Source organism: Marmota flaviventris, chromosome 3 (assembly GCF_047511675.1).
Source record: "Marmota flaviventris isolate mMarFla1 chromosome 3, mMarFla1.hap1, whole genome shotgun sequence".
NCBI lineage: Eukaryota > Metazoa > Chordata > Mammalia > Rodentia > Sciuridae > Marmota > Marmota flaviventris.
The window spans coordinates 136,107,901-136,135,107 of record NC_092500.1 but is presented as its reverse complement, the minus strand read 5'-3'; the positions used below and the strand labels follow the sequence as shown (position 1 = coordinate 136,135,107).

General features: G+C 32.9%; 1 protein-coding gene across 3 annotated transcripts in view; it reads right to left on the bottom strand.

Moving 5' to 3' along the window:
* Positions 1 to 5,853: 5,853 nt before the first annotated feature.
* Tusc3 (tumor suppressor candidate 3) overlaps positions 5,854 to 27,207 on the bottom strand; it is a 219,032-nt gene continuing 197,678 nt past the window's right edge. For 2 of the 3 annotated variants that reach the window (XM_027954702.2, XM_071609234.1), the window contains exons 10-11: positions 11,748 to 11,810; positions 5,854 to 5,949 (exon numbers count right to left, since the gene is read on the bottom strand). In XM_027954702.2, coding sequence (XP_027810503.1) covers positions 11,792 to 11,810 — 19 coding nt within the window. In that variant the 3' untranslated portion in view covers positions 5,854 to 5,949; positions 11,748 to 11,791. The remainder of the gene's footprint in view (positions 5,950 to 11,747; positions 11,811 to 27,207) is intronic. The other variant, XM_027954703.2, reaches the window with a different exon arrangement.

The window sequence follows — 27,207 nt, the reverse complement described above, 5'->3', positions numbered from 1 at the left end:
TATCTTCCTTTGGTGGTTATTTACATGGAATATTTTTTTCTCTCCCTTCACTTTCAACCTATTCATGCCTGGATCTAAAGGCAATCTCTAACAATCAGCAGGAAGGTTGGCCCTATTTTAAAAATCCATTGTGCCAATCTTTGCTTTTTATTGAGGCTTTAAATGCAATTACATTTAGAGTGATTACTGATAGGAAAAGACTTCTGCTATTCTGCAAATCATCTTCTATATGTTAAATATCTTTGGTGTTCCTCAATTATTCAATTACTGCTTTTAGTTATTTAACATACAATTTAATTCCCTTATTTCCTCTTCTGCATGAATTTAATACATAAATTATGTCAACTTAGTTTCCTATACAATCACATACATTCTTTTGTTGTCACAAATTACATGAACATATTATCTTTTAACATAGATTTATAATTATATTATACATGTTTTTAAAATGTTTCATCTTTAATTATTTACCAATGTTCATTTTTTTTTTCCCGAGGCTTTTACTGCATTCTACTATAGATTGAAGTACTCCCTTTGTGTTTCATAGCACAGACCTATAAACAACAGACTCCTTATCAGGGAAGTATTAATTTATCACTCCTTTTGAAGGCTACTTTGCCAGATAAAGAATTCTGTCGACAATTTCTTTCAGCACTTTAAAATGCCTTCTTCCTTGATTGTCTGTAATAAGCAATTGGATGTTAATCTTATTAAACAATTTTGCATATTAAATTACTTTTCCTGCTTTCAAAATTCTTTGTATATGTTTGACTTAAAATGTGCTTCAACACTGGGTCTCCTTGAATTTCTATTAGTAAGAATTTCTTGAGCTCGCTAATAGGAATTTGTATCTTTCTTCAAATTTGGTATATTTTTCAGGTTTCTTCAAATATTTTTTCTCCTTCTGGAACTCATGCAATATGTATATTGGTATGTTTGGTCTGATGGACCCATCTTTTACTTACAGTCTAATATAATTAGAAAAGTGAACAGTATCACTTTAACCTAGCTTCAAGTTCTTTTCTCCATCTGTTCTGAACCTTTTGTAGTAACTTTTTCTATTTTTATTATAGTTACTTCTACTATTTTGGTTGCTAATATGCTACTAATTATTGTAATAATCAACATTATAATTTCTACTTGACACCTTTTTATAATTTTATTGGTATATTTCAATTTGATCATTCTCCCTACTTGCTTTAGCTCATAGTTCATAGTTTCCTTTAACTTTATATACTAAAGACCTTGTCTAGTAAGTTCAATATAATACTTCACAGGATTTCTGTTAATTTTTTATATATGAATGAGCTATACTTTGTCTCTTTGTGTATATACCTTATACATTATTTTTAATAAACTGGATATTATTATGGCACCTGTGAATCGGAATCTGCTCTCAAGTTTTGTCTCTGTTGCATGTTGTGGACTGGAACTATTTGCTTAGTGACTTTTATATTTTTAAAATTTTATTTAAAAATATATATATTTAGTTGTAGATGAACACAGAATATATTTTTATGTGGTGCTGAGGATTGAACTCAGTGCCTCACGCAAGCGAGGCAAGCGCTTTACCACTGAGCTACAGCCTCAGGCTGCTGACTTAAAACTACTTTTGTAAAAACGATTTTTTATGTGTGGTCAATGGGGTTTCTACTTCATTAGCTTAGTAGTTGTCTAGTGGTTGCACACATTTTAAGGAAGGCTGTCAAATGTGAAAACCAAAAAAAAAAAAAAAAAGATTCTCCCCATCTTTGCAGAATGACTGTATAGTGCATTCCTTCAATATGTACCCAGCAATGCTGATTTAGACTTCACCTCCTGCTTGGGAAAGTTGTCAAGAGCAGCAAGAAGTCAAAGTTCAGCATCTTCTCAGGGTTTTGCCTTAGAAAAACACCCTGCCCTGGCAATCTATATGGTGCTCTAGAGTCCCTGGCATATGTGGGAACATTGAGAGATATTATTCTCCAAAGTATTTCATTCTGTAGCTTTTCCTCCCAGCCTTTCAACTGTCTATTGTTTGTCCCAACACAATCTTTTGCCCCAAGCAACAGTGGTTTATTCATTTACCTATCAATACTTTTAAGAAATCTTTCCCACTACAGCCGCCCCCCCCTGCCTTTTTTCCCTTGCAAAATTGTTTTAGTCTAGCCGCAGACTCATTTGTTAGATGATACAAGGGCAAGCTGCTAGACTATGTCTTGGGAACAAGACCAATTCTGCTTCCTTCAGAAACACAAACCTACACCAGAAATGCTGGCCACCATGTTGAAAGAAGGGACTGACTGGGGAGGAAAAAGGAGGTAGGGTAAGATAAAAGCCATTAAGGTAAACTACTGGCTCTCAGTTACCTTAAAACTTGATTTAAACATTTGCTTGAATGCTATAAACCTCTATTTTACAGACTTGTAATAAAATTGATAGTTTTTTTGGCCAGTGTTTCCATGGAGGAGTGTGTCCCTTCCTGACAATGTAATTTTTACTGATATGCTTAATTTTTAATGGAAATATACTCACATCTAAGTGATTGTGACATGATTTTCCTATTACACTCTGAAGGTGAAATGCTTTAAAAAAATTTTTAAATGACAGTGGAATGCATTGCAATTCTTCTTACACTTATACAGCACAATTTTCCATATCTCTGGTTGTACATAAAGTATGTTGATACCAATTCGTGTCTTCAGACATGTACTTTGGATAATGATGTCTATCAAATTCCACCATCCTTGCTAATCTCCTGCCCCCTCCCTTTGCCTCCCACTCCTCTGCCCTATCTAGAATTTTTCTATTCCTCCCATACTTTTTAAAAACACTATGTAACTACTTAGATTCTTGTCATATAAATGTTTATACATATGATATAAATGTGTGTATTCTCAATATATAAATATATGTAAGGAATATGGAAAAACTAATAACAGATCTTTATGAATTATGAGAAATTTGTAACTTTTGGAGGCATACTTATACCATTTGTAAGTATGACTAGCAATAACACTCACCCTTTTCCCTACTATCAGAAAAAATCACTAGTTACATGATTAATCTGATGCGGTACAACTTTTCCTGGTGTATGAAAATTAACCATGTTTCAATATTTAAAACTTTATAAGCTATGTTAACTCTGCAGTACATTAAGGCTCCTAAAATCCTTTCAAATATTTTGTTCCTAATTCTTTATATGATGTGTTTGCCCATTATAGAGCTTCCTAAAATACCATATGTTAATGTCACTGATATAAAAATGTCACGGGCTGGGGTTGTGGCTCAGTGGTGGAGTGCTCACCTAGCACGCATGAGGCACTGGGTTTGAGCCTCAGCACCATGTTAAAAAAAAAAAGTTATTGTGTGTCCACCTATAACTAAAAAATAATAAGGAATGATTTTTTTTAAAAGAATAATTAAGAATAACTACTCTTTAAGTACCCTTAGGGAGGTTCTCGTAATAGAAAAGGAACACTTGCCAAGCTGTGTGGTTAAAGCAAGATCTAATTTCCCCAATTGCCATGCCCACTGAATTGTAATTGACAAGGAATATTCTTTATGCGTAAAAGAATTATGGTAAGCGATAAACACTATTGGGCTTACTCATGTGAATATCTAATGCAAAGAACCGTATGCCAAACAAAATGCAACAAGTTATTCATCATATGTTGTTATTAAATGAAACTCCTTTGGATGAAATTTTGTACTAGGATTTTTTTTTTTCTTCAGGCAGAAAAGTATTTTTTTTTTTAAATTCTAACTGGAGTTGGATAAATATACAATCAATTTTATGAGTTTAATACAATGAATCTGCCTGTGAAGTGATACTGCAGGATGTAACATACCAGATACAAACCAATTCTAATTGTCCAGCAAAGGTAATGAACACATTAGGTATGTGATTTTGCACATAACTGCATTCTGTAAGCACACTATATATTGAGTCACTCTTGGTAGTTTTGCTTACAGCACTTACTAGAAATGATTTGTTGAGACAGATTATTTCCCTCTAGAGTAATATCACGAATGCAACAATTATCTACAGTGAAGCTAAACTATGCACTTTAGAAAGAATTTTTTATTGATGAAATTACTTCTAATGTTCAGAGGCAATTATAAAATAGAAGGTGGAAAACTTATATGGGATTAGGAAGTATTTATTACCTTGGTCATAGGGTCTGTCTGAGAATGATCTGATTGGTCATGATTTAAAACAAAAAAAAGCTTTGTAGAGAAATTAATGTGCTTTGTCAACATCATCATTTAATCAAATGCATACTAACTAGAAGATAATTTTGAGATTTAAGGGGACCAATTAAAGTAAAAAATTTGGTCTCAAATTCTTTGTATTGTCTTAAGTTCCAAGTGAACTTTTAGGACCATAAAAATATTAAGTGGCTTAAAATTATAAGCAGTTAAGAATTACAAGTCAGTTACTACCTAGGGATAAGCTTGAAACAAATAATTATTTTCATATATACTTTTCCATAAGTACCATTTCCATAATTTCCATGAATTTATTATTAATCCGTGATTAGGAACTAGGGAAATTAGTGTTTTTAATAATAAACTTGGGGAATATATGATAAGGTTAATATAGTTCTGAATTATTTTCACTGAATATTACGTTTTGAAAAGATACCTTTCATCCTGCTAGCACACATATTGCCCTGGGATATAGCTTGATGAACATGCATCAGTAGATTTTTATATCCCCCATTCTTCACTGAAATTCACAGGTACCAAAGAAGTAAACTCAGTGGAACATACCCAATTCCTGTCTGAGAGTATATAGCTAGAACTCCCAATAGACAAAATGCTCTGTGGTTAATTATTCAGCTCTTAATGAAAATTAGATAAGTTTTGACTTACTGAATAAAGAATTATTTTCCTATATCTATCTTTGAGTTGCACTACAGAGTAAAAAGTAGAGGTTTGAGAGTTTGGAAATGCTAGTTATGAGTTCAACATTTTATTTTTGGCTTTCTGCTTCCATTATTCCTATAACTCTGACAAAATTTACATTTCCTGTCTAAATTTCAAGGTTGTTGTGAAGAACAGATATAGTGTATGTGAATGTGCTTTATAAACTAAACCAGGATACAAACACAATATTACATTCCTGTGTTTGGTTTTCAAAAAAGCTTCATTGTGTTATTCACTCATCCCAGGAAAACTAACCTTTCATAAGGATTTAGGGCATGGGGCTTTGATGAAAGTTGCTTCCATAAAACAAAAGGAAAATGGCCATATTGGGTTAGGTTTGCTCTTATAAATTTGGATTCCTGGATGATCCTTGTAAAGATGAATAAATATTAATTTGTAGTTTGATTTTGCTTCCATTGTGTGATGGCTTTGAGACATGTTGACTTAGTGCATATTTGCTTTAGATTGAGAATCCATGAAGAAACTCTTTCCTAGGCTAGTTATCCAAATTGCTGGTATCATTCATCCTACACACTTTGAACTAGTTATGATTAATAAGAACCAAACACTATTTGCAACAGTGTACGTCCTTTATAACTGAAACTGCAGTAGTATAATTTTCCATACATGACATGTTTTCATGCATATGCTTTATCCCTGTACAACACTAATAATTCTTTAACATACATTCCATAGGTTTCCTTAACTAACATTGTGGTTTCCCTTACAAATGAGTGAACAGTTCTAAAACAGTTTATAGTTACATTGTCACTTATTTCAGTCCTGTGGCATACACTGAATATGCTTGAAAAACACTGTTTCTCTTGTAGATTACTAAATGCTACCATCTATTTCTATAAATTAAATTTACTAGGAAAACCCACAGTTTTAAAAAAGTATACAAGAATAAGCTAGCTTATCACAATTGACAAAGAAATGAACTCAAGAAGTACAAATATTTTAATGTCAGGAACAGTTTATCTTCGTGGTAAACATTCACTTTATGCAACTCCCACTTGGCTTCATTTAATTAAAAAGCTGAAAAAGAAAGAAAATTATTATGTACTGAACATAAGAAAAACATGATATGCTTTTTAATCCATTCTAAATTAGTACAAGTAAAAGCAACAAATGTCATGATTATATAAATCCATCTAATTGTAACTTTGCTAACAGGGGTATTTTTTGAAACTAGTTTTTGTAATGGGGTCAGGCTTATAGTGAGAACAGGGTCAGAGGTGAGAAAAGATGTGATGACCTGAATTGTGTTTATAAAAGCATCTCTCATCATTGCGCTGGATAGAACAATAGTTAAACATTTAGAATGATAATGTAGGGGAATAAAAGAAATGGACTGAAATATTTGAATTTGAATGTCCTAAAGAAAATATTGTTTTTCTTATTTATAATTCCTTACATAAACCATAGTTATTTAAACATTTGGTCTTTTGTTATTGTGGTTTGCAATTTCATTATATTGGACAGTCAAAAACAATGTACATGTAATTAAAATTGTCAATAGATTTTGATAAAACAATATTACAAACAGATGCTGGTACATATAGAACTAAAAGGAAAATGGAAATATTTTTTAATATCCCTAAGCAAAGTTTTATTTTGTAAACAAGAATTTAACTTTGTAAGATATCTTAAATAATTTATTAAGTTTAAATTTTATATTTGTATCTGCCAAGATGTGGTATATTTTTTGAGTTTTCACAAATGAATAAGACACAAATAATTGTTAACTAAATATTGAAGCACAAAAGAAACTAGTGATTACTGCAGCTGAAAACCATACTGTGGAAAACTGTTCAAACTGTTTAAATTTATTATATCCTAGGCATATTGTATTGTCTTTCTGAACCTCGGTTTCCTCATTAGTGAAGGGTATGTTTGTTTTGGATGATTTCCAAAGTTCTTTCCAGTGCTAGTATTTTATGATTCTTGTATTGTGCTAAAACTAAACATATTTTAAAATATGCATTTTATTATAAGGCATAAAATATATTTATACATTATTATTTTTAAAGTACAAAAAATAGTTACATCAATATTAGTAATTACATAATTTACACTGTAGTGTTATTTATAAAGTTATACAACATAAGAAGAATAATTAGTATACATGTATTTAAGAAATTATCAAATCATGCTGATTATCAGGATGCAATCAGACACTACTTTTATTTTTCAAGATAAGTTATAACTAAAGTGCTGAAGGGGTAACCATCTCCATGAAGAATGCCAGCAATAAACCTCATTAGAACACCAAGCTTTGGTAGCTGCTTAATTCATGCCACCTTTCACAATACCGATGGCAAAAAAGATAGTAGGTATGTCACTTACAGATAAACTTGTTGGCATTTCCTTTCCTCAATTATAAGCTCACCCTGAAGATAAAGTTAATGGAAGAATGATGGCTAATGAAAAAAGAAACCATAAAGTATTTTAAAACATAGTTGGAAAAACTGGAACTAGAAATGGAGGACCTGTGGGAGTTTTGATTTTTTTCTTAAAAAAAAAAAAAAATGTTCTGAAAGTTTCAAAATGTACACCAATAAAGTTAACCTTTGATTATTGTTAAAAATACACCTGCATAAAAGCAAATATAATATAACCCTTTATAATTTTATAATGCCTGAATTTTTAGAGCTAGAAAGGTCAAAGTTATGTGATATTTAGATGCTGATATATTTACAGAGTAAAAGGATCTTTACGACAACATTTTATATGAAAATAGATTAAAATCCTTACTATGCTATTTTCTCATTCTAGTTCTTCTAAACTGAAATGCTCAGTGATTACTTCTAAAACTTGCTGCAATAATTGCTGGTTTATATCTTATTATGAAATGACAAATATGTTCAATCTCCAACTGCTCATTCTATTTACTGTCCTACAACAAAGGATTAAAACTATTAAGTAGGTTTCTTTTCATAAAAATGAGGTATAAAAATCTTTCCAATATCTTGAATATATACATGTAAAGACATGAGCACAAAAGTGTCAATTTTGTTAAAATGTTAACGAATAAGAGTTCATACTTTTTAAGGTAATTGATCATTCAGGATTTCATGTTTTTATTTTTAATATATAAATATTAAATGTCAAAAATAATGCTCAATATGAATGTTTTATACTTATATCATCACTCAAGGGATTAATCTCTCATTTCTATCTAGCTGAATTTTTTCTCTTTTCACATTTACTTGTCTAATAATTTTGATGTATAATCCAAAAGCATAACAGTTTTTATTGATTTATACTCCCAACAATGCTTGCACATTTTTCTTAATGTTTATCACAAAAATGTGTAAGTGCTTTTACACTGTACTTTAAAAAAAAACTCACAAATACTAAGATGTACATAAGTCTGCATATCTATAATCACTAATGACTGTGGCCACCTTACACTGGAGTGAAAACATGCATGGGCGACTTTAACTGGGGTGGAAATATAAAATAGAAGCATGGGTAGTAAACTGTACACACTGAGCTTTGATAGCAGGGCAGAACTAGCACAAATTCTCATTTGCTCCCTTCCCTCAGCATGAAGGTTTTCAACTATCCCCTTTCCAGTCTGCATAACTTTCTTACTTAAAGTATGTGAGGGCTGCAGATGAATACCTGTATACAAAAAGATAAGGAGATGATGATCTTAAACAATTCTCTTTAAGAATGGCTCTCTCCTCATGATTCCCTCAAATATCCAGGATTTAGATAAAAATGCTGACTTGCTGAGGAATGATGTTCTAATAATTCATTACCAAGTTTGTTATTTGAAATTCAAAATAAATTTTTCTAGGAAACTTGGTTAAATTTTATCCAGACTGTAAAGTCAATTTCAATAAGCATTTAACAAAGAACTATTGATTATCAATAATGTTGAGTATTGTACACAGAAGGTATGCAGAAAATGAAAGGACTGAAAGACATAGTTCTTATGTTTTTATCTAAAGGGGATAAACCTGCTCAAATTAGTTAATGTGTTGTTGAGTCATAGGGCTACAGAATTTAAAAACAAAAGAAACAAAGCTGACATTGGAATAAGTAAAATGATGGGATAGTAAAATGAAGGGATAGTCTAGTCTAGTCTAAAGAAGTTGAATACACAATGAATTTTCATGCTGTGATACCTTTAAGTGCTATGTTTTGTATGGCTAAACAAGGAGTTAAAAGGAGTTGGTATACTTTCAGTAAAAGTTCAGAAAGAAAATATTTTAAATTTTCTGGACTATTGATCCTTTTAAAACTACTCAAATTGGTGTAGAATAAAAGCAGCCATGAATACTATGTGAATCTGGATGTGCTTCAAATAAAATTTCTTAAGACACTGAAATTTAAATTTCATATAATTTTCACCTATCATAGAATATTTTGTCAATGATTTAAACTATAAAATCCATTATTAGTAATGTGGGGCAAACCAAAGCAAGAATTAGTTGCTGATTCCTGAACTAAACCATAGGTTACACTGAAGGCTGTACCGTACTATAAGTGTAGATGAGCCCAAATTTAAAGTCATGTTTTATCCTCCAATATTATTGTATAGCTAGTAAAATTATACTTTGGAAATGGTTAGTGACACTGAAATATGCTCATGATACATGAAAGACATGTGATTTACAAGATTTGTGTAACAGAATCCTTCCCTAGATTTAAAGCATATGCAAGCTAAAGTGTTATTTGATAACCTGGGTGTGGGGATTGATTAATTTTATTTTCTTCCCACTTTGCTTGTCTGTAATACATTGATCCTCCCCCACCCCCTGCCACCATTCTTCCTCATCAGCTACCAATGGGTTTGGAAAAAGTAGCTACATAATTGGTACATATCTTAAAATGATAACTCTGGAATTATACTAGGATAATACCAAGGATAATGACTAAATATCAAGATATATATTAGGAAGCTAGCTGTAAATTGTAAATTAAGATGGCAGCAGTGGGACTATAAAAGTGATGAAAACCAAATCAAATGACATAATACAGGACAAGGGTATGGGATCAGTACAAAATGATTCCAAGGTCTGTATCCCATATGACCGAGAATGTCTTAGGAAAAATAAGTGGCAATACAACAGTTTTGGAGGCAGACATGACATTGATTTTGGACACAAGGTGAGCTGTTAATGTAGTATTCACATCTAGATCTCAAGTGAAAGATCAAGATTTGTCACACATTTGGGATTGAAAAGCAACCTAAAAGAAAAAAGGAAGGGATAAGAGTGTCTGGCTTTTCTTGGGTCACTGGGTGGTCATTGGAGGATATAATAAAAACACGTCGTTTTCCCTTCTGGTGAAATATCTGAACTGGGAATGTGTGTTTTGCTTTTTTTTTTTTTTTTCCTTGAATTAATTACTCTGTTCCTGGTGTTTTGAAAAACCAACATGTACACAATGTTCCTGAAGGAATGCATTCTGTCCAATTGGGAAATAGTTGAATTTTCAATACACAGAATTTTCTTGGGCACTGCTCTTACCTTCTGTCTCAAACTGGGGGAAGGAATCAGGGATATCTAGTGGTTACATAAAGGCACTCTGTCTCAGAAATTACTTAGGTGGTGAAAGGAACCGCTGTTCAGATTTTGTATTCAAAAAGGGGAGCGCAGAAAGAAAGGCCTCATTTCTTCACAGGTCACTGGTTGAATTTTCACTCCTGTTTCATTGGCCTATGATTAGTGCAACTCAACTTGTAATTTTTTTTTAATCTTCACATTTATAAGTGTTAAATGGGAATGCTAGGGAGCAGTACATTAGAGCTGTTAGGCAGATCTCTTTAGTCAAAAGTCCTGGGGCTCTTTTCTCTATAATAGAAGATTCCTGAACCCAGAAAAGTCTTCAAGTCTGAAGCAAATGGTCTTTTGAAAAGGCCTACAGAAATTCAAACCTTTATTAGCAAGAAAAGAGATTTTTGAAAACAGAAACCTTTCTACAAGTAATATGGGGTAATAGCCGTCAAGCCTATTGCTAAGGCCAGTTCTCCATGCAGCTGGAAGAGGGGCACACTGGAGTTTTGATTACATGACTATTAATAGTTAAGAATGGCAAGAAACATGGACACTAAGTTTGGGTGGGGTGGGGGACAATAAAGCTAGTATGTGGGTCAAGGGATAGATGAAAAACAACACATTTGCATAACAGGAACTTTCTATTCCTTCCCTGCTTCCAGTGGGATGCAGAATGTTGCTGTTTCTGCCAGAGTAAATGAGCTAAATTTCCCCAACAGAAAAAGTCCCCTAGAGCACCTCTGTGTACATGTTAACTCAGACTGTTTCCTATGCTGGAATTAGGATATGCTGTGTAGAATCAAACTGGTTTCAACTTTCTAAGAAACTTAGTTAATGTAGAAGTTATCTATACCTGAAATGATCAAATGTTGGTTTTACAAAAGAGTAATTAACTTAAGTGCGTGGAGGACTTGTTTTGCTTTATTAATCTTGTATATATTATTTATATTGTTAATGGGAAAAGGGATTTGACTATATTTTTTCCTATGCAGAATTAAGCACATTTTCATTGATCTAGGTTTTCATTTCTTCTCAAAATTGATAACAAAGAGAAGTACATTTTGAGGTGGAGGGGATATGTTTGAATATTTACAAAAATGGTTAATTCCAGGGGTCAAAGTCTACTGGTAGAAATTTATACTGAAGATTTATCCCTGTAGCAACAAAGTATAACAGCATAAGACTGTAATTATAGGAGTCTCACAATTATCTTACATTTGTAAAACAGTAATTTACTATAACTTGTCTTACTTATGAGATAAAATATGGTCTTTATTTAAAAGATGAGGAAAACTGAGGCTCAGAGAAGATTAAAAGACTTGCCTGGGATTATAGTTTTTAAGTGCCATGGTCCAAATCAGATCTTCTCACTCAAAGTCCAGATCACTTTCCAATACACCACAATGAAATACAACAATATGGAAAAAATAATCCTTAAGATTCAATTTCCATTTGTACAATATTATCACAAGATTTAGCACTGTATTCTTTATCTAGATAAGATACAAGATGGTGCCTTTATAGCACTCCCAGTTTTTCTAAACCACATCTACATCTTTGGACCTTTTATGGACTCGGCATGAGAAAGGCAATATGGCAAAATTCTTGTCAATGACATACATTGTGTTGTGGTCAACAAATGTGGTCACCACATTTATTTCTATATTTTTCTATTTGATTTCTCTATAGATGAAAGGTTACATACAAGATATACAGATGAATGCTACGTTGCTATACACTGTACATCCTGAGAATTTTTGGCCTTGCTATGCTTGTTCGTTCACTATTGTATTTTACCCGGAATTTTTAAGAATGCCTTTCATTTCTATTATCAATCATCTTGCAAAATAACCAAAGGTATAGATACTTATAGTTCATGATAAGATAAGGGGAGAGACTGTGTCTACTGTGCGTTTAATTAAACTGCATTCTGCTTTTTTACTTGTAAGATAGTTATTCCAGAAACCTGATTGAGCTATCTTTCCACACATGCCTTTAGTTGTGTGGACCACCTCACAACTCTAGGGGGTGCCATTCAATATGGATTGCATGTCCTGAAGTCATGCAATCTGGCAAACCAACGCTCTTCACTCTATTTAAGTTACTTTGCATTTACTGGAAGTTGATAAGAATTAACATCTTTAAGTAAACAATGAATTAACAAGTATAGGATGAGCACCTACTATGTGCATAGCACTTTGTAGATATAAAAAAGGTTTATTTGTCAAGGAATCTTTCCCAAAGGCCTTACAGTGTTCTAGAAAGAAATTAAACACATGAAGCAGTTGTGTATGAAAACAATAAAAAATGTAAATCGGTAAAGTGCTATGAATAATTAGTGCTAAAATGGCTGATACAGGGAGAGATGTGGATGACAGAATTAATTTGTATTCAGAACCCATTGTATTTCAGTGGCTATAAATTTATCCCCTTAAAATTCTGAGGTAAATATTATATGAAGTTTACAGATGAAGAAAGAGGCTCAAGAAAGTTAAATATATTGCAAAAGATAGAGAAATAACAGACTACTCTAACAAGTGAAACACCAGAAAAACACTATTTTAGAGCTGAGGAAAAACAAAACTCAGAAATCCTAAAGTTAAGATCCAAGATGCACACTCAGATTTGTCTAACTGAAGAACCAGAGCTTTTAGCTACTAATATACCAAATTAAACAAACTTGAACTCAATTATTATTATTCCTGCCTTATACTACACTATGTAAAACAGTTAAAGAATCTTGAGGATGATTAGGCATCAAAAGGACAGTTAGTAGAGATTTGTGTCATAGAAGTCTTCTGAAGAAGATTTGTAAGTCAGGGTGCCAGTGGGAAATACAGAGAAGGTAATTACTAGTAAGTAAAGACAATCAGGTATCCTTATTAGCACTTTGCTCTTAGAAAATAGGGCAAGAACTAAAGACAATTTTTATTCAACATGCAAAATTTCTCAATATAACTCAGATGGTAATTAGATAAAATTCATAAGAAACCTTATTTCACTGGTAATTGGACTCCAGAGGCCCTTGATATTAAGTTCATCAAAAGGTTCAGGGAAAAACTGCTTCACTCAACTGAATTATGCAAATATGAAACAAAGCTACTTAATGTTTAGTGTTTTTTTTTTTAAAGCCCTGTTTAGAAAAAAAGATATAATTATTTCAGATGTATTTAATCAAAATTAATGATAATTAACATCAAACATTAATTAATACTATGTAGCAAGCAACAGTGATCTATATGCATTCTCTCAGGTACACAGAATGAGGTAGTGAAGTCATCTTCAATTTACAAACAAGAAAACGTAAGGTTAGAAAAGTCATACAGTTTGTCCAAGGAGACACACAAGCAAGGAAAGTTTGCTTATTGAAACAAACGAATCTGGGAAATTTTAGTAATGGTATAAAACATAATGCTGCTGTAGAATACACCATTAATACTAAAACTTAGGGAAGATTTACAGAAATAGGATGTAAATATATATATATATATTATAAATTTAAAATAGCTTTTTATGCCTTTAGCGGTGTACATATATCAAGATGAAACAAATTCTGTAGTGTGAAATACTGAGAAAATATGATGGGGGCATAAATGTTCAAGAATTTATAAAAATAAGATTAAAATAATGAAAATCAGAAAAGGATCACTCCAGGTAGAAGTAATTATGGGTTTCAAATTAAATAGAATTCAAAACTGTGAGAAAAGAATGACCAAAAAAATGGGTTTAAAGATGATCATGGACATTTATATGGATAATTATAATGATAATTATCCATATAAATCTATCAGACTGGTACAAAAGCTGTAATTTATAGCAATTCAGAAGGAAGATTCTGAAGGATATAAATAGCAGAGAACAATGACATAATACTCAATAAAGTAATCTGATATTAGGCTTGAAGCCTAATAATCGATAGCTACAAGCGATTTTTAGTGTACATTTTTACTAATAGGTACCTCAAGGGTCTTATCCCAAGCATAGACTTTCTTTTTTCTTTTTTTTGGTCCAGGTACTGTTTTATTCTGAAGTAGAATCATGTAGCATTAGGTTGACATTTTCAGCTTGGATTACACCACCAGTCAAGTAGGATATACTGGAATCATTTGTCCAGTCATAAAAACCAAGACTAGTTCATCCCAGCCCATCTGAAAGTGCTAAGAAATATCAATATAATTTCCACTGAAATTATTCCCAATTTTATTTTCACTCATCAGCTTTCCAACCAATCTATACTGAACTAACTATTACAAAGCACTTTTTTTTGCGGGGGCGGGGGGAGGGAATGCTAGGGATAAAAGAGTCTCAAGCTTTCATGTACTCTATCACAGAGCTACCACCCAGCCCTTCTGAGAGATAATTTTATGCTTCTTTCACTTGACCCAATGTGAGTAAGTCACCTTCCCACTTTCCCCAAAGTACATTTATTTCCTCCAAAATGCCTGTCTATAAAGATACTCACATTAACCTGTTACTTTCTAAATCTCTGAAACTGCCCCATACTGTCCATTACATCTTCTTCCTTGTACTTGGAAGATGTTGGACAACCTCCATCATTTTAAGCATACAGCAAATCATTTTTGTAAAGTGTGTAGAAATGGGAGGTTTTTCTAAGAGCTACTATGAAGGAGAATATGTAACTATCTTTGCAGTTCACCTCTTATTTAATTAGGTATACGTGTTAAAATTGAGAAAGTCAAGTATTTGGTTTTGGCCAAAAAAAAGCTTTCTTTCCTGCTATAAACACAGCACACTGTATTTCTGACATAGAATGCCTGAATTGGTTTAGTTCTTGGATCCCAAGGTCTATGGTTAAAGACTGTAAGGGTTGATGATCTCTGAAAATAGACATCTACCAATGCCTTTTCAGAAATAACTCTAGGACATTTCTTTTAAATAATGGCTTCTTGCATTTCATTCACAACCTGCCTTTACCTAACATGAAGGCTTATTTGCTTTTTTAAAAGTATAGATGAATGCTTCTGGGAATACAGACTGTCCCTTAACTATGTGGTGCTATGTTCATAGTTGAACGAGCTACTTTCACAGGAAAAGTCAACTGAAAAGGTCTTTTCCTTTATCATCTCGCCTATCTACTTGTCTCAGAATTACTTTTCTTTTTCACTCTTGCTTTTACCATCGTTTTTGCTTTCTCCAATTAATTAATTTACAGATACATATATTTTTAACTTGTTCTGCCAGGTTTTTAGAATTTAGCTCAGGATTTGTCCAGAATTCTGGTATATACATCTCTGTAATCCTTTTAAATACTACTTTTGAAATTTACATATTAACATAATAATTTATAAGAATTGATAAAAATTCTGAAGGGAAAAACCTGAAAGCAAAATTTCATCAGAATAAAGTAGATCCACATATCTTATACATCATTATAAAGGTAACTTTAGCATACATATAGTTAATAAAAGCAAGTAAGTTTTGTAAGTGGAAAATAGATATTTTTCTTTGTTTATAATGCTCCTTCATAATGTAATGAATGGAATTTATATCCTACATAGCCTGACAAAGCAAAAAAAAAAGTATGAAACATAAAGAGGGCTATCTATATATACTATTAAGGATTTATGGACACATGATGAGCAATTTGCCAGAATCATATGTAATTCTCATAAAAGCTGAAGATAACTACATGAAGGCTTAATATGGGAAGTGATAATTAAGCTAGAGGAATAATTTCAACTGGATAGGAAAACAGTTGAAATCTCAGTAAAGATCTGAAGAAATTTGAAGGAGAATATTATAAAACATTAAAGAAAAAATTAAAGGAATCACATCTTTCACCATGTAAATTATAGTGGCTTTGATTTAGTAAATTGAAGGACATAAAAACAATTTTTATTAACCAGCCAACGCTGTGAGTGACTCAGTTCTTCTGCCTATCTCCTATTGTTCCATTTAATGTATTTGTAAAATTTATCATAAGGGAAAAAAATAAGATAAATTCTAACTTAAGTAAAGTTGCTTCTTCCTCTTGAATTACTCAAGCTCACAAAGGAGTCAAGAGAACCGATTAGGAAGCTATTACCATGGTCTTCAATATCAAATTGTCAAGATGCGTTGGCTACCAGATTATTGAGGTCACTGTGTATCAGACCTCACAGAAATTTTTCAGCTAGAGAAATAATTAAATGGAAAATTGATTTCTTTGATTATAATGTTTCTCTATATTGTAATGAATGTAATTAATATCCTATATGGCTCAGAAAAGAATGAGTATTAAACAACTTTTTATTTACAGGTGTATAAGAATTAATGAAGTACAAAAAAAAATGGCACAGGAGAAAGAGAACTGAGCTGATCATCAAAAGTTCTACTTCTACCTCAAATAAGATAAATGCTCTCAGGCTCATCTGTAAAATGAGTTTGAGGGTAATATTTCCATGGTCCTTTCCTGTTCTAAATTCCAGATCACTATGAAGAAGACTCAAAACTTACCTGGAAAAACAACTAATTCTGGAAATATTTAGAATTTGAATTGCAAAATTGTCCTAAAATTCACCCAAAGTGATAAGAATATTTTCATGTGTTATATGTTTCTTTTTGTATCCTTTTGACTAATTAGTGCACTTATGGCTAAAAATACATTGAGTAATCCATACTGTTTATCAAGCCACAGCAATGACTCATAACCTCACAAGATACCAGTCACACATTTCTGTCGGTATATGTTCTGCTTAAGAAATATTGTTAGCCACTCTTCTCTATTTTGTCTAAAGGCTGGAATTTTAATCTAATTTGAGCCATGTTCTGGAGTCAGCCCTTTTCATTCAAACCCACAGTGATTTTTGCCACCTCTAGATTATTTCCATACAACAGACTGCCATTAGCTTTTGATACTTAGTTTCATGGGCATAATTACTTTCTCCAAACAGATCAAAATTATTTATAATAAGCATAACATGTCTATAAAGCATTTTAGTAATTCAAAATTTGAAACTGGACAGTAAATATGAAATAACTTAGCACATAATTCTTTATGCACAGAAACTATTCAACTGATTAAGAGCCACCTTTGAAGATTATGATTGTTAGACATAATTTTAATGTTTTAAAAATTTCCTTGAAAATGACCAAATGTTAAGCTTTTGGGAGGCACGGCCTACCTGAATCATATGGGTGAGATAATGCAAAAATATTCAGATATAAAATTAGATTAATTAGATCAGTGGATTAATTAATTCACTTAAATGGATTAACTGGATGGTAACTGTAGGCACATGGAGTGTGACTGTGGGGGTGGGGGGTGTGCCTTTGGGATTCATATTTTGTCCCGGGTACCTTGTCATCACTCTTTCTCTACTTCCTGGTTGCCATGAACTAAACAGCTCTCCTCCACCATGATATCCTGCCTCACCTTAGCCCAAAGAAATTGAGCTGGCTGACCACAAACTGAATCTGTAAAACCATGAGTGAAAATAAACGCTTGCTTCTCTCTAAGTTGGTCTTGCCAGGTATACTGGTCACAGCGACATAAAGCTGACTACCACATGAATCAGGGAAGAAATCTGATTTATCCAACCTTATTACCTCATTTTATGTGGAAAATTAAACCCCAGGGAAGTGAATTACCAAAGCATGAAGTTGAGAGGATGCAATCACAGATGTCAGAGACTTTAGAGTTGCCTTAGTAATAAAGTTTCAATCTCCATGTAACTATTAATGCTATTTGTGTATCATTTTGAGGGTAGATTATGTCCAAAATACTGAAAACAACTAGTTTAACACAAAGTAGGCAAGGACATTTGGAAACATCTCTTTATGAACATACTTTTCAATAGTTGCTTTGGTTCAAGACTTAAAAAAAATGATCTTAGTATCAGGTAATGTTAAAACCAAAATTCTATGGATTCAACTTGAAAATTCTATTGCAGAATTTGTTATTGGTATTTAATTTAAAGCTATTAGTTTTTAAGGCAAAGTAGAAAATTTGGCCAATATCCTGTTAATCAGAGCTAGAACTAGGGCAACTTCCCTTATCCCTCAGTCTTTCAGCCAAATATTTATAATTTTTCTGTGCAAGGCAAATCATTAAATTCCTAAACCCAAAGGAACTCAATGAAGAACAGACAATATGAAATTTGAGTTCTAAGTAGTACACATAAGATACATACCAAAGTACTGTAAGGGTATTGAGGTGTCAGGTATGGAGAGAACTCCTACTGGAGTTTAAAAAAGGCTTTTCAGAAGAAGCAACTGGAGTTAGTTCTGAGAAGATGTTTGCTTTGAGGGAAAAGGAAAACCTATTCCAGACAGAATGTTTTGTGCGAAAAGATGATTTGCAAAGGTATGGATTACCTAGGGACCACTACAGTTTAGAGAACTTGGAATGAAGACTACACAGGTAAACTTTCATTTGATCAATTTCAATTGCTCAATCATATAATAAGGGATTTAAGTATGAGTAATAAAGGATATAAGCTACTTTTTAATAGACTCCCCTTGCAAAATTCCAAATTCTTGCTAATTAGCACTAGTAACAGAAGATATTTCAATATGGATCACTGATGAGAGCTTTGAAGAGTATTCCTGATTCCAAAGTCTATTTGGATAAATCATCCTAACTGAAATTAATGTGTAATTACAATCTTCTTGGGAGAAAAATTCTACATTTGATGCCAGTATGATTACCAGACAAATACACACAATGTAAGGATAATAAGGATTCCTCTGATCACACTGTGAAATTTAGAAAATTCCATTAAAGGATATTGTCATTGAAAGATTTACCAGTCAAAAAACAGAACCCACTGAGAAGAAACTTTTTAGTTTGAATCCATCCCATTTATTCTTGATTTTTAATTCTTTCACTAAAGGAGTCATATTAGGGCCTACTTTTTCTTTTACTAGACAGTCTATGATTTAATTCCTAGGTCCTTGATCCACTTTGAGTTTTGCGTGCATTGTGAGAGATAAGGATTTAATTTCATTCTGTTGCATACTGACTTCCAGTTTTCCCAGCACCATTTATTGAAGAGGCTATCTTTTCTCCAATGCATGTTTTTGGCACCTTTGTCTAATATAAATGTAATTTTGACGGTTAGTCTCGGTGTCCTCTATTCTGTACCATTGGTCTATCAGTCTGTTTTGGTGCCAAAAAGAAACAATCTGTGAGGTGAAGACAAAGCCTATATCCTAGGAGCAAATTTTTACCCCTCACTCATCAGAGCACTAATCTCTAGAGTATATAAAGAACTCAAAAAGCTAAGCACCAAAAAAAAAAAAAAAAAAAAACACAAATAACCCAATCAACAAATAGGCCAAGGACCTGAACAGACACTTCACAGAAGAGGATATACAATCAACAAATATATGAAAAAATGTTCATCGTCTCTAGCAATTAGAGTAGTTTTGATTTGCATTTCTCTTAAGATATCATCTCCAGTCAGAATGGCAGCTATTATGAAGACAAACAATAAGTGTTGGCGAGGATGTGAGAAAAAGGTACACTCAAACACTGCTGGTGGGACTGCAAATTGGTGCAGCCAATCTGGAAAGCAGTATGGAGACTTCTTGGAAAATTGGGAATGGAACCACCATTTGACCCAGCTATCCGCCTCCTTGGTCTATACCCAAAGGACTTAAAGACAGCATATGACAGGGACATAGCCACATCAATGTTTTATAGCGGCACAATTCACAATAGCTAAACTGTGGAGCCAACCTAGATGCCCTTCAGTAGAAGAATGGATAAAAAAAGTGGCATATATATATATATACACAATGGAATTTTACTCAGGAAAAAAAGTTTAAAATCATGGCATTTGCAGGTAAATAGATAACCTTGGAGAAGATAATGCTAAGTGAAGTTAGCCAATCCTCCCCAAAAAATGCCGAATGTTTTCTCTGATATAAAGAGGCCTCTTCGTAGTGGGGTAGGGAGAGGGAGCATGGAAGAAATAGACGAACTCTAGATAGGTCAGAGGAGTGGGAGGGGAAAGGAGGGGGTAGGGGGTTAGCAAGGATGGTGGAACGTGATAGACATCATTATCCAAAGTACATGTATGAAGACATGAATTGGTGTGAACATACTTTATATACAACCAGAGATATAAAAAATTGTGCTGTATATGTGTAACAAGAACCATAATGTATTCCACTGTCATTAAAAAATAAATAAAAAAACAAAACCTGGATAGTACATGTAACAGTATTAGCTATTACATATTAAAACAAAAACTAAAAAAATTGTAACAAGAACCATAAGAAAAATGTTCTGATAATCCATATTATATCTACAGCTACATTTTTAAATACATATATTTTTAGTTGTAGATGGAAATAATATCTTTATTTTTATGTGGTGCTGAGGATTGAACCCAGTGCCTCACATGTGTAAGGCACGTGCTCTACTACTGAGCCCCAGCCCGTACAGATACATTTCTTACTGTAAGAATATAAAATGTAAAGTTCAAGTTTTTACACACAATAGCTAATCTTTTTCATATCACTTCAGATAACCTGCCTGGTCTATGTAAGGTAAAAGTTCTAAACAACCCCTAAGGTTTTAATGTCTGTCATATCAGTCTTCTTACTTTTTCCCTCAACATAACAGAATTTTGCTCTTCAAGAAAGCATATGGGCAAAACAAGTGCATGTACATAATATTTTCATGCAAGCCCGAGGAAAACAATTCAAAAGAAATTAAAGGCCATTCCTTCAACCTCATTAGACTCTAGGTCATGTTTTGATTTCAGTCTGTATACATTTTTCAATTCATGAAGTAGATTTTTGTCACCAAAATACTTGTTCTATACTGTAATTACAAATTAAATTGCACTTATTTGTTAAATACTACGCACTGTGATAAGCTTTGTCCCAGAATCTAGTGAAAAGTAGCAAATAAGACAAAGCTTGCTCTTGTCCATAGAGAGCTTTTCTCTAATGGAAGAAACAAACATTAAATAATTATATAAATATGATAAAATGCTGCCCCAAATGCATATTTGTCCCTTTAAAATTTTATTCATTTTTTTCAAAGGAACTTTATTTTTTAAAGTGTAATAAATTGAATTTGCTGCCTTATCAAAATAGTGCTTCTTTCATAAGGTGAAAAATAACATTGTTTTCAGAGAGTCTTTTAAAAATCAAAATAAGTGGGAGAAAAATGTCTTCAAGATCTTAAAATGCATAAAGCATTTTTTCAATCCTACCAGTAATGGATCAAAAAAAATTTCTCAATCTGTACAACAATTCTGAGGATTTGTCTATTAGCAGTCAGATACAGGATGTTTATAAAGCATCCTGAAATTTCATAATGCACAGAAATAAGACAGATATATGTCAATGCTCTCTAAAATCCTCCAATGACTCCCTATCATTCAGAAAAAAGTTCTTAGCAAGTCCTATGAAAACCCGTATGATCTACAGCCTGGCCTCACCTCTGACCTCAGCAGCCTCACTTCCCATACTCTACCCCTTGCTTGCTCTATACTCCAGACAACTGTCTGTTTCTCAGGGTCTCATGCCTTTGTAAGAGTCCTTAAACCTGCTGTTCTCTGTGCCTAGAACATTCTTCTTCCAGGTATCTATAAGGCTTATTCTAGTCATTTTCTTTATGTCATTAATAAAATGTCCCTTCTCAATGATGACCTCCTTAGAATATCATCCAGATTTAAACCACATCTCTATTCCCTTTCTCCTTATTATCTTTAGTGAAATATACTTTTCACTTGTTTTTCTGTCTCATCACCCACCCCACTTGAATGTAAGGGCAGAGAGGTGAGGGCAGAGATTTTGGTTATCCTATTAATGGTCATATTCCTAATACCTGGAACACAGTAACTGCTTGATCCAACATTGAGGAAATTTATTAATTTGCTGCACAGGACATCACAAATTATTCTTGAACTTTTATAATTTGAACTACACTGGATGCTAGCTGGAATACTGTACAAATCACATTTCAAAACAGTTTGTCTTCTGACCAATCTTCATATAGATGCTAACTCATTTAAAAATTCAATTATTTTTGCCATTTCATGGAGGTCATTACATGTATTTGTAAAGTCAGTTTTGAGAACTACCTCTAAGGAAAGTGAACGATGTATCTTCAAAAGCTATATTACATACACAAATTAGCTGAATTGAATACTGCTCTGTTCACTTAATGCTTTTGTAGGCATCTGTCATTTAATTTGACTTCCCTTCAATGGAAATAGATGCTTAATTTACATTCAGCTTTGAATGGCACCAACAAAGTCAGACACCTGACATATACAGATAACACTAATGAATATGGAAAGTAATTGTGGTGATGGAGATACCTTTAAGGAGTTCAGAGGGAGGACCAGGGCCTACGATCAGGAGGAATAATGAAAGTTCTCTTTAACTTTCATGCCACATACTGGGGAGTAACAAATTTAAGAAATCAGGCCCTTCTCAGAAAAAGTTCACACATTTTTCAGGGTAGCAAGGGTGGGAGAGTTGAAAAGAAATTACTCAATTACCGTGGTAGAAAAATTAGAGGTTTGTACCTCCAAGTAATTGCGTCACCTCTGCAGCATAAAATAGGGGCAGCAAATTTATCCTTATGACCTGTTTTCTAAACCCTTTTTTCTCTAATATCTAGTTGTGTGGCAAGTAGGCTTTTAGTTGTCTTTACTTCTTTCTATTTTCTAAAATGGCTTAATTACCTTTATGCTATTTAAATCTAAAATTGCCCCACAGATCAGCCAAATGCTATTTAGGATATTTAAACCAACCTGGTAAACCCACACAACAGCACATCAAAGACAACACTGCAGGGCCACTGCAGCACCCAGAAGTCTCCCTTTCACTTCTCTATACCACACCTCAGTTTGGCACACTGAGTCTCTCTTGTGATTCTTTACTTGGTAGCTCCTCATTTATTTATGGATTTACATCAAACTATGTAAAATTTCATATTTGTAAGCCATTCGTGGCCATGATTTCCTTCTCTCTCTTTTTTTTTTTTTAAAGAGGATCTGATATACATTTCAGTCTTAGGCTTGCCTTCAGCTGGCTTCCTATCTCATTAGGATGGTAGAATCTTGGCAAGAGCATGGGACTGGTTACACATAAGAAAGTTACAATTAAATCAATAGGTATATCCTATTTTACATATGCTTACTACATGTATCTGGGTAAGCCTACAATATGAATTTGGAAAAGCTTCTCAGGTGGTTTACATGTTTAACCTGGTTAATAAAAAAAACAAGCAAAAAAAAAAAAAAGTAAAAACAACCCAGAGTAGTAGAGAGTTATTGTAGTAAATGACTGTCATGACTTGAAAGAAAGCACAAACTTGAAAACTATTTATATAATGCCAAAAATACTGCCATCAAAAATAACAATATAAGGAACTAGTAAATCCCGATTTTTTTCTCTACTTTTCCTACTCATATTGCTATGTCAAAATAATCTACATAGTAAATGATATTCTGGTATGATAATGTGATCTGAAATACAAGGAAAGCTAGAATTTGCTATTTACTTTTCTTTCTGTCAACTAATGTGGTTTAAGATCTCACAGCAGATGTTGCTGTAGTTTATATTTTAATGAATATAGAGATACAATCTTTACCTTTGACATAGTTTAAGTGCTATAGATCAAAATGAATTGATATTTAAATGCTCTTGGTATTCTAGATAAAAGACTTAAAAATACAGAGTATTTCTCTTTATTTACAGATTCTGTTATAGAACTAGTATATGTCAAACTAAGAAAATTCATACAGCACCAGAATTCCCAATCCCAAGGTTGGAGGAATGAGGGAAAAAAAGTAACTTCATCTTTCTTAAAGTACTAGTTGTCCTGGATTTGATTAATTTAATACTTTCACATTTTCAGAGAAAAAAACTGGCTGGCTGGCTAACATTAAGGATAAAATGAAAGAAACTGGACACTTTGTCTATCTATTGTTGCCCCCAGAAATAATGTTTTAAAAAGTTTATATCATCGACAAAGTTTAAAGTAGATGATCCCACAACTCAGATCTGATACCCATGTTGCCTCTATTCCCACAATACATTTATTTTTAATGGATGTGTGATGAAGAGAATTAGAACTGTACCTTCATCCATGTGAGAAAACAGGTAGCACTGAAGACTTACACTTGGATTATATAATTCCATAATTAGATATCCCTTTTATGGGATTATTTGTCTTCCAGATAATACTAAATATAAAGCTAAACACCATTACCATCATGTATGTACAAACATTAAAATTCCTTCTATGAGGCCAGCCTCACTCTGATACCAAAACCAGACAAAGACAACTCAAGGGAAGAAAGAAAACTCAGACCAATATCCCTAATGTACAAAGATGCAAAAATCCTTAATAAAATAATGGCAAACCATTCAAAAACACATTAAGACAGTATACCATGATCAAGTGGGTTTTATCCCAGGGAAACAAGGTTGGTTCAACATATGCAAATCAATAAACAAAATTCACCACATAGAGTTAAGGGTAGAAATCACATGATTATAGATGCTGAGAAAGCATTTGTCAAAGTCCAGCACCCATTCATGTTTAAGACACTAGAGCAACTAGGGATACAAGAAACTTACTTCGGTATTCTAAAGGCCATATACAACAAAGCCAAGGCCAACATCATACTGAATGTAGATTAACTGAAAGCATTTCCTCTAAAAACAGGAACAAGACAAGAAAACAAATGTAGAAGGAAATTTGACCCCCCTCTCTCACACTGCACAAAAGTCACCTCAAAGTAGATCAAAGATTTAGGAATTAGAGTAGAAACCCTGCAACTGCTAGAAGAAAATGTAGGCCAGAAACTTCAACACATTGGCACAGTCACTGACTTCCTTAACAAGACTTCAAAAGTATGAGAAATAAAACCAAGAATCAATAATTGGGATGACATTACATTAAAAAGCTTCTGTACAGTAAACACTTAAGATCTACAGAATGAAAGATCCTTGTTATCTGCTCCTCAGAGGATTAATATCAAGAATATATAAAGAACTGAAAAAAACTACCAAAAACAAAACATGAACAATCAAATAAAAAAAAAGACATAGAAAATGGGCAAAGTAACTAATGCTTCTAAAAAAAGAAATATAAATGAACAACAAATATATGGAAAAACATTCAACATCTCTAGCAATCAGCAAAATGCAAATCAAAACTATACTGAAATTTCAACTCACTCCAGTCAGAATGGCAATTATCAAAAAAACAATAATGTTGGCAAGGATGTAGGGAACTCATACATTATTGGTGGGACTGCAAATCAGTACCACTCTGGAAAGCAATATAGAGATTCCTCAAATAACTAGAAATAGAAGCATCATTTGACTCAGCTATCCTACTCCTTGGTATATGTCTAAAAGATCTAAAATCAGCATGCTATAGGGATATCGCCACGCCAATGTTCATAGCAGCATAATTCACAATAGCCAAGTTATGGAAACAGCTTGGACACATGTCAACAAATAGATAAATAAATGTATAAATACACAAAGGAGTTTTACTCAGCCATACAGAAGAACGAAACTATGGCATTTGCTGGTAAATGAGTGGAACTAGAGAATATCATGCTAAGTGAAATAAGTCAGACCCAGAAAGTCAAGGGTCAAATGTTTTCTCTCATATGAAGAAGCTACAGCAAAATAAAGGAGATGAAAAAGCGGGGAGGTGGCGGTCAGATATAAAGATACATGGAAAGTCAATGAAGTAGAAGAGAGACTGATGAGGAGAAAGGAGGAAGGGACATGAAAGGGGGAGGAAATGTAGAATGAATGTGACAAAATCACACTGTATGTATTTATAAATATACCACAGTTAATTTCACTTTATGTCTATAAAACACTAAATTAAAAAATAAACTATAAATAAATAGAAGAAGGACTCGTCGAAGAAAGGCATCAGAGGGAGGGAGAAGGGACAGGAAATGTGAAATCCTTGAGACTGAATTGGAGCAAATTAAATTCCATGCTTTGGCTAATTATGTTAAATTCCAATATTATGCATAATTATAATGCACTAATAAAATTAAAAAAAATGTCCACTGTTCATGTGAGGAAGGTATATTAAAGTATAATGAGCTTTTTTTTTTCTAACCACATTTCACTGGTTCTATCACCTCAGCAGATAGGGTCTTTAAAGTCTCTGAGGAAGGAAGTATATGGCTTTTATTTCTTTATAAGAGAGAAACATAGGTTAATCTATAAGAAGAATTCTCTAGAGACAGTAAAAGTTATTTCTTAAAAAAAAAAAAAAAAAAGCTAAGGCAGGAATATGCCCAAAAGACAAACATGCCTAATTCATAAACTCAATAGGTGTAATCTGACACATTTACTGCAGTGTGCTTTAGTCAGTGAGGTTTGGTAACAGTAATATGATCTCAGATTGAATTTTCATCATCTTCCAATTTGGACAACATGCTGGTGAAAATCTTACAAGATATTCATTATGACGAATTCTAGTGACCAGAGATTAGTTTATCATTTATTTTTTCCCTTTCAAGTTGGCTTTTCTTATTTGGAAAAGTTATAAATTTGCTGAATTCAAAAGATGATGAATGTTTATTTGACACTGGGAGATTACATGAAAACATAATCTTGCAAATGAAGTCAAAATCATGATAAATACGCAAACCAAAGAAAGAAGAAATTTTGATGAAATCCATAGAGCTTAAACTCATTTCACTATATGTGCATATAAATACACAGTGATATATCCCTAAAGTGAAACTGTACCTTACTTAGGAACAGGAATATGCCTTATATCTCCTTTGTATAGTCTACTATGCTGAACACATGGTAGGTGCTC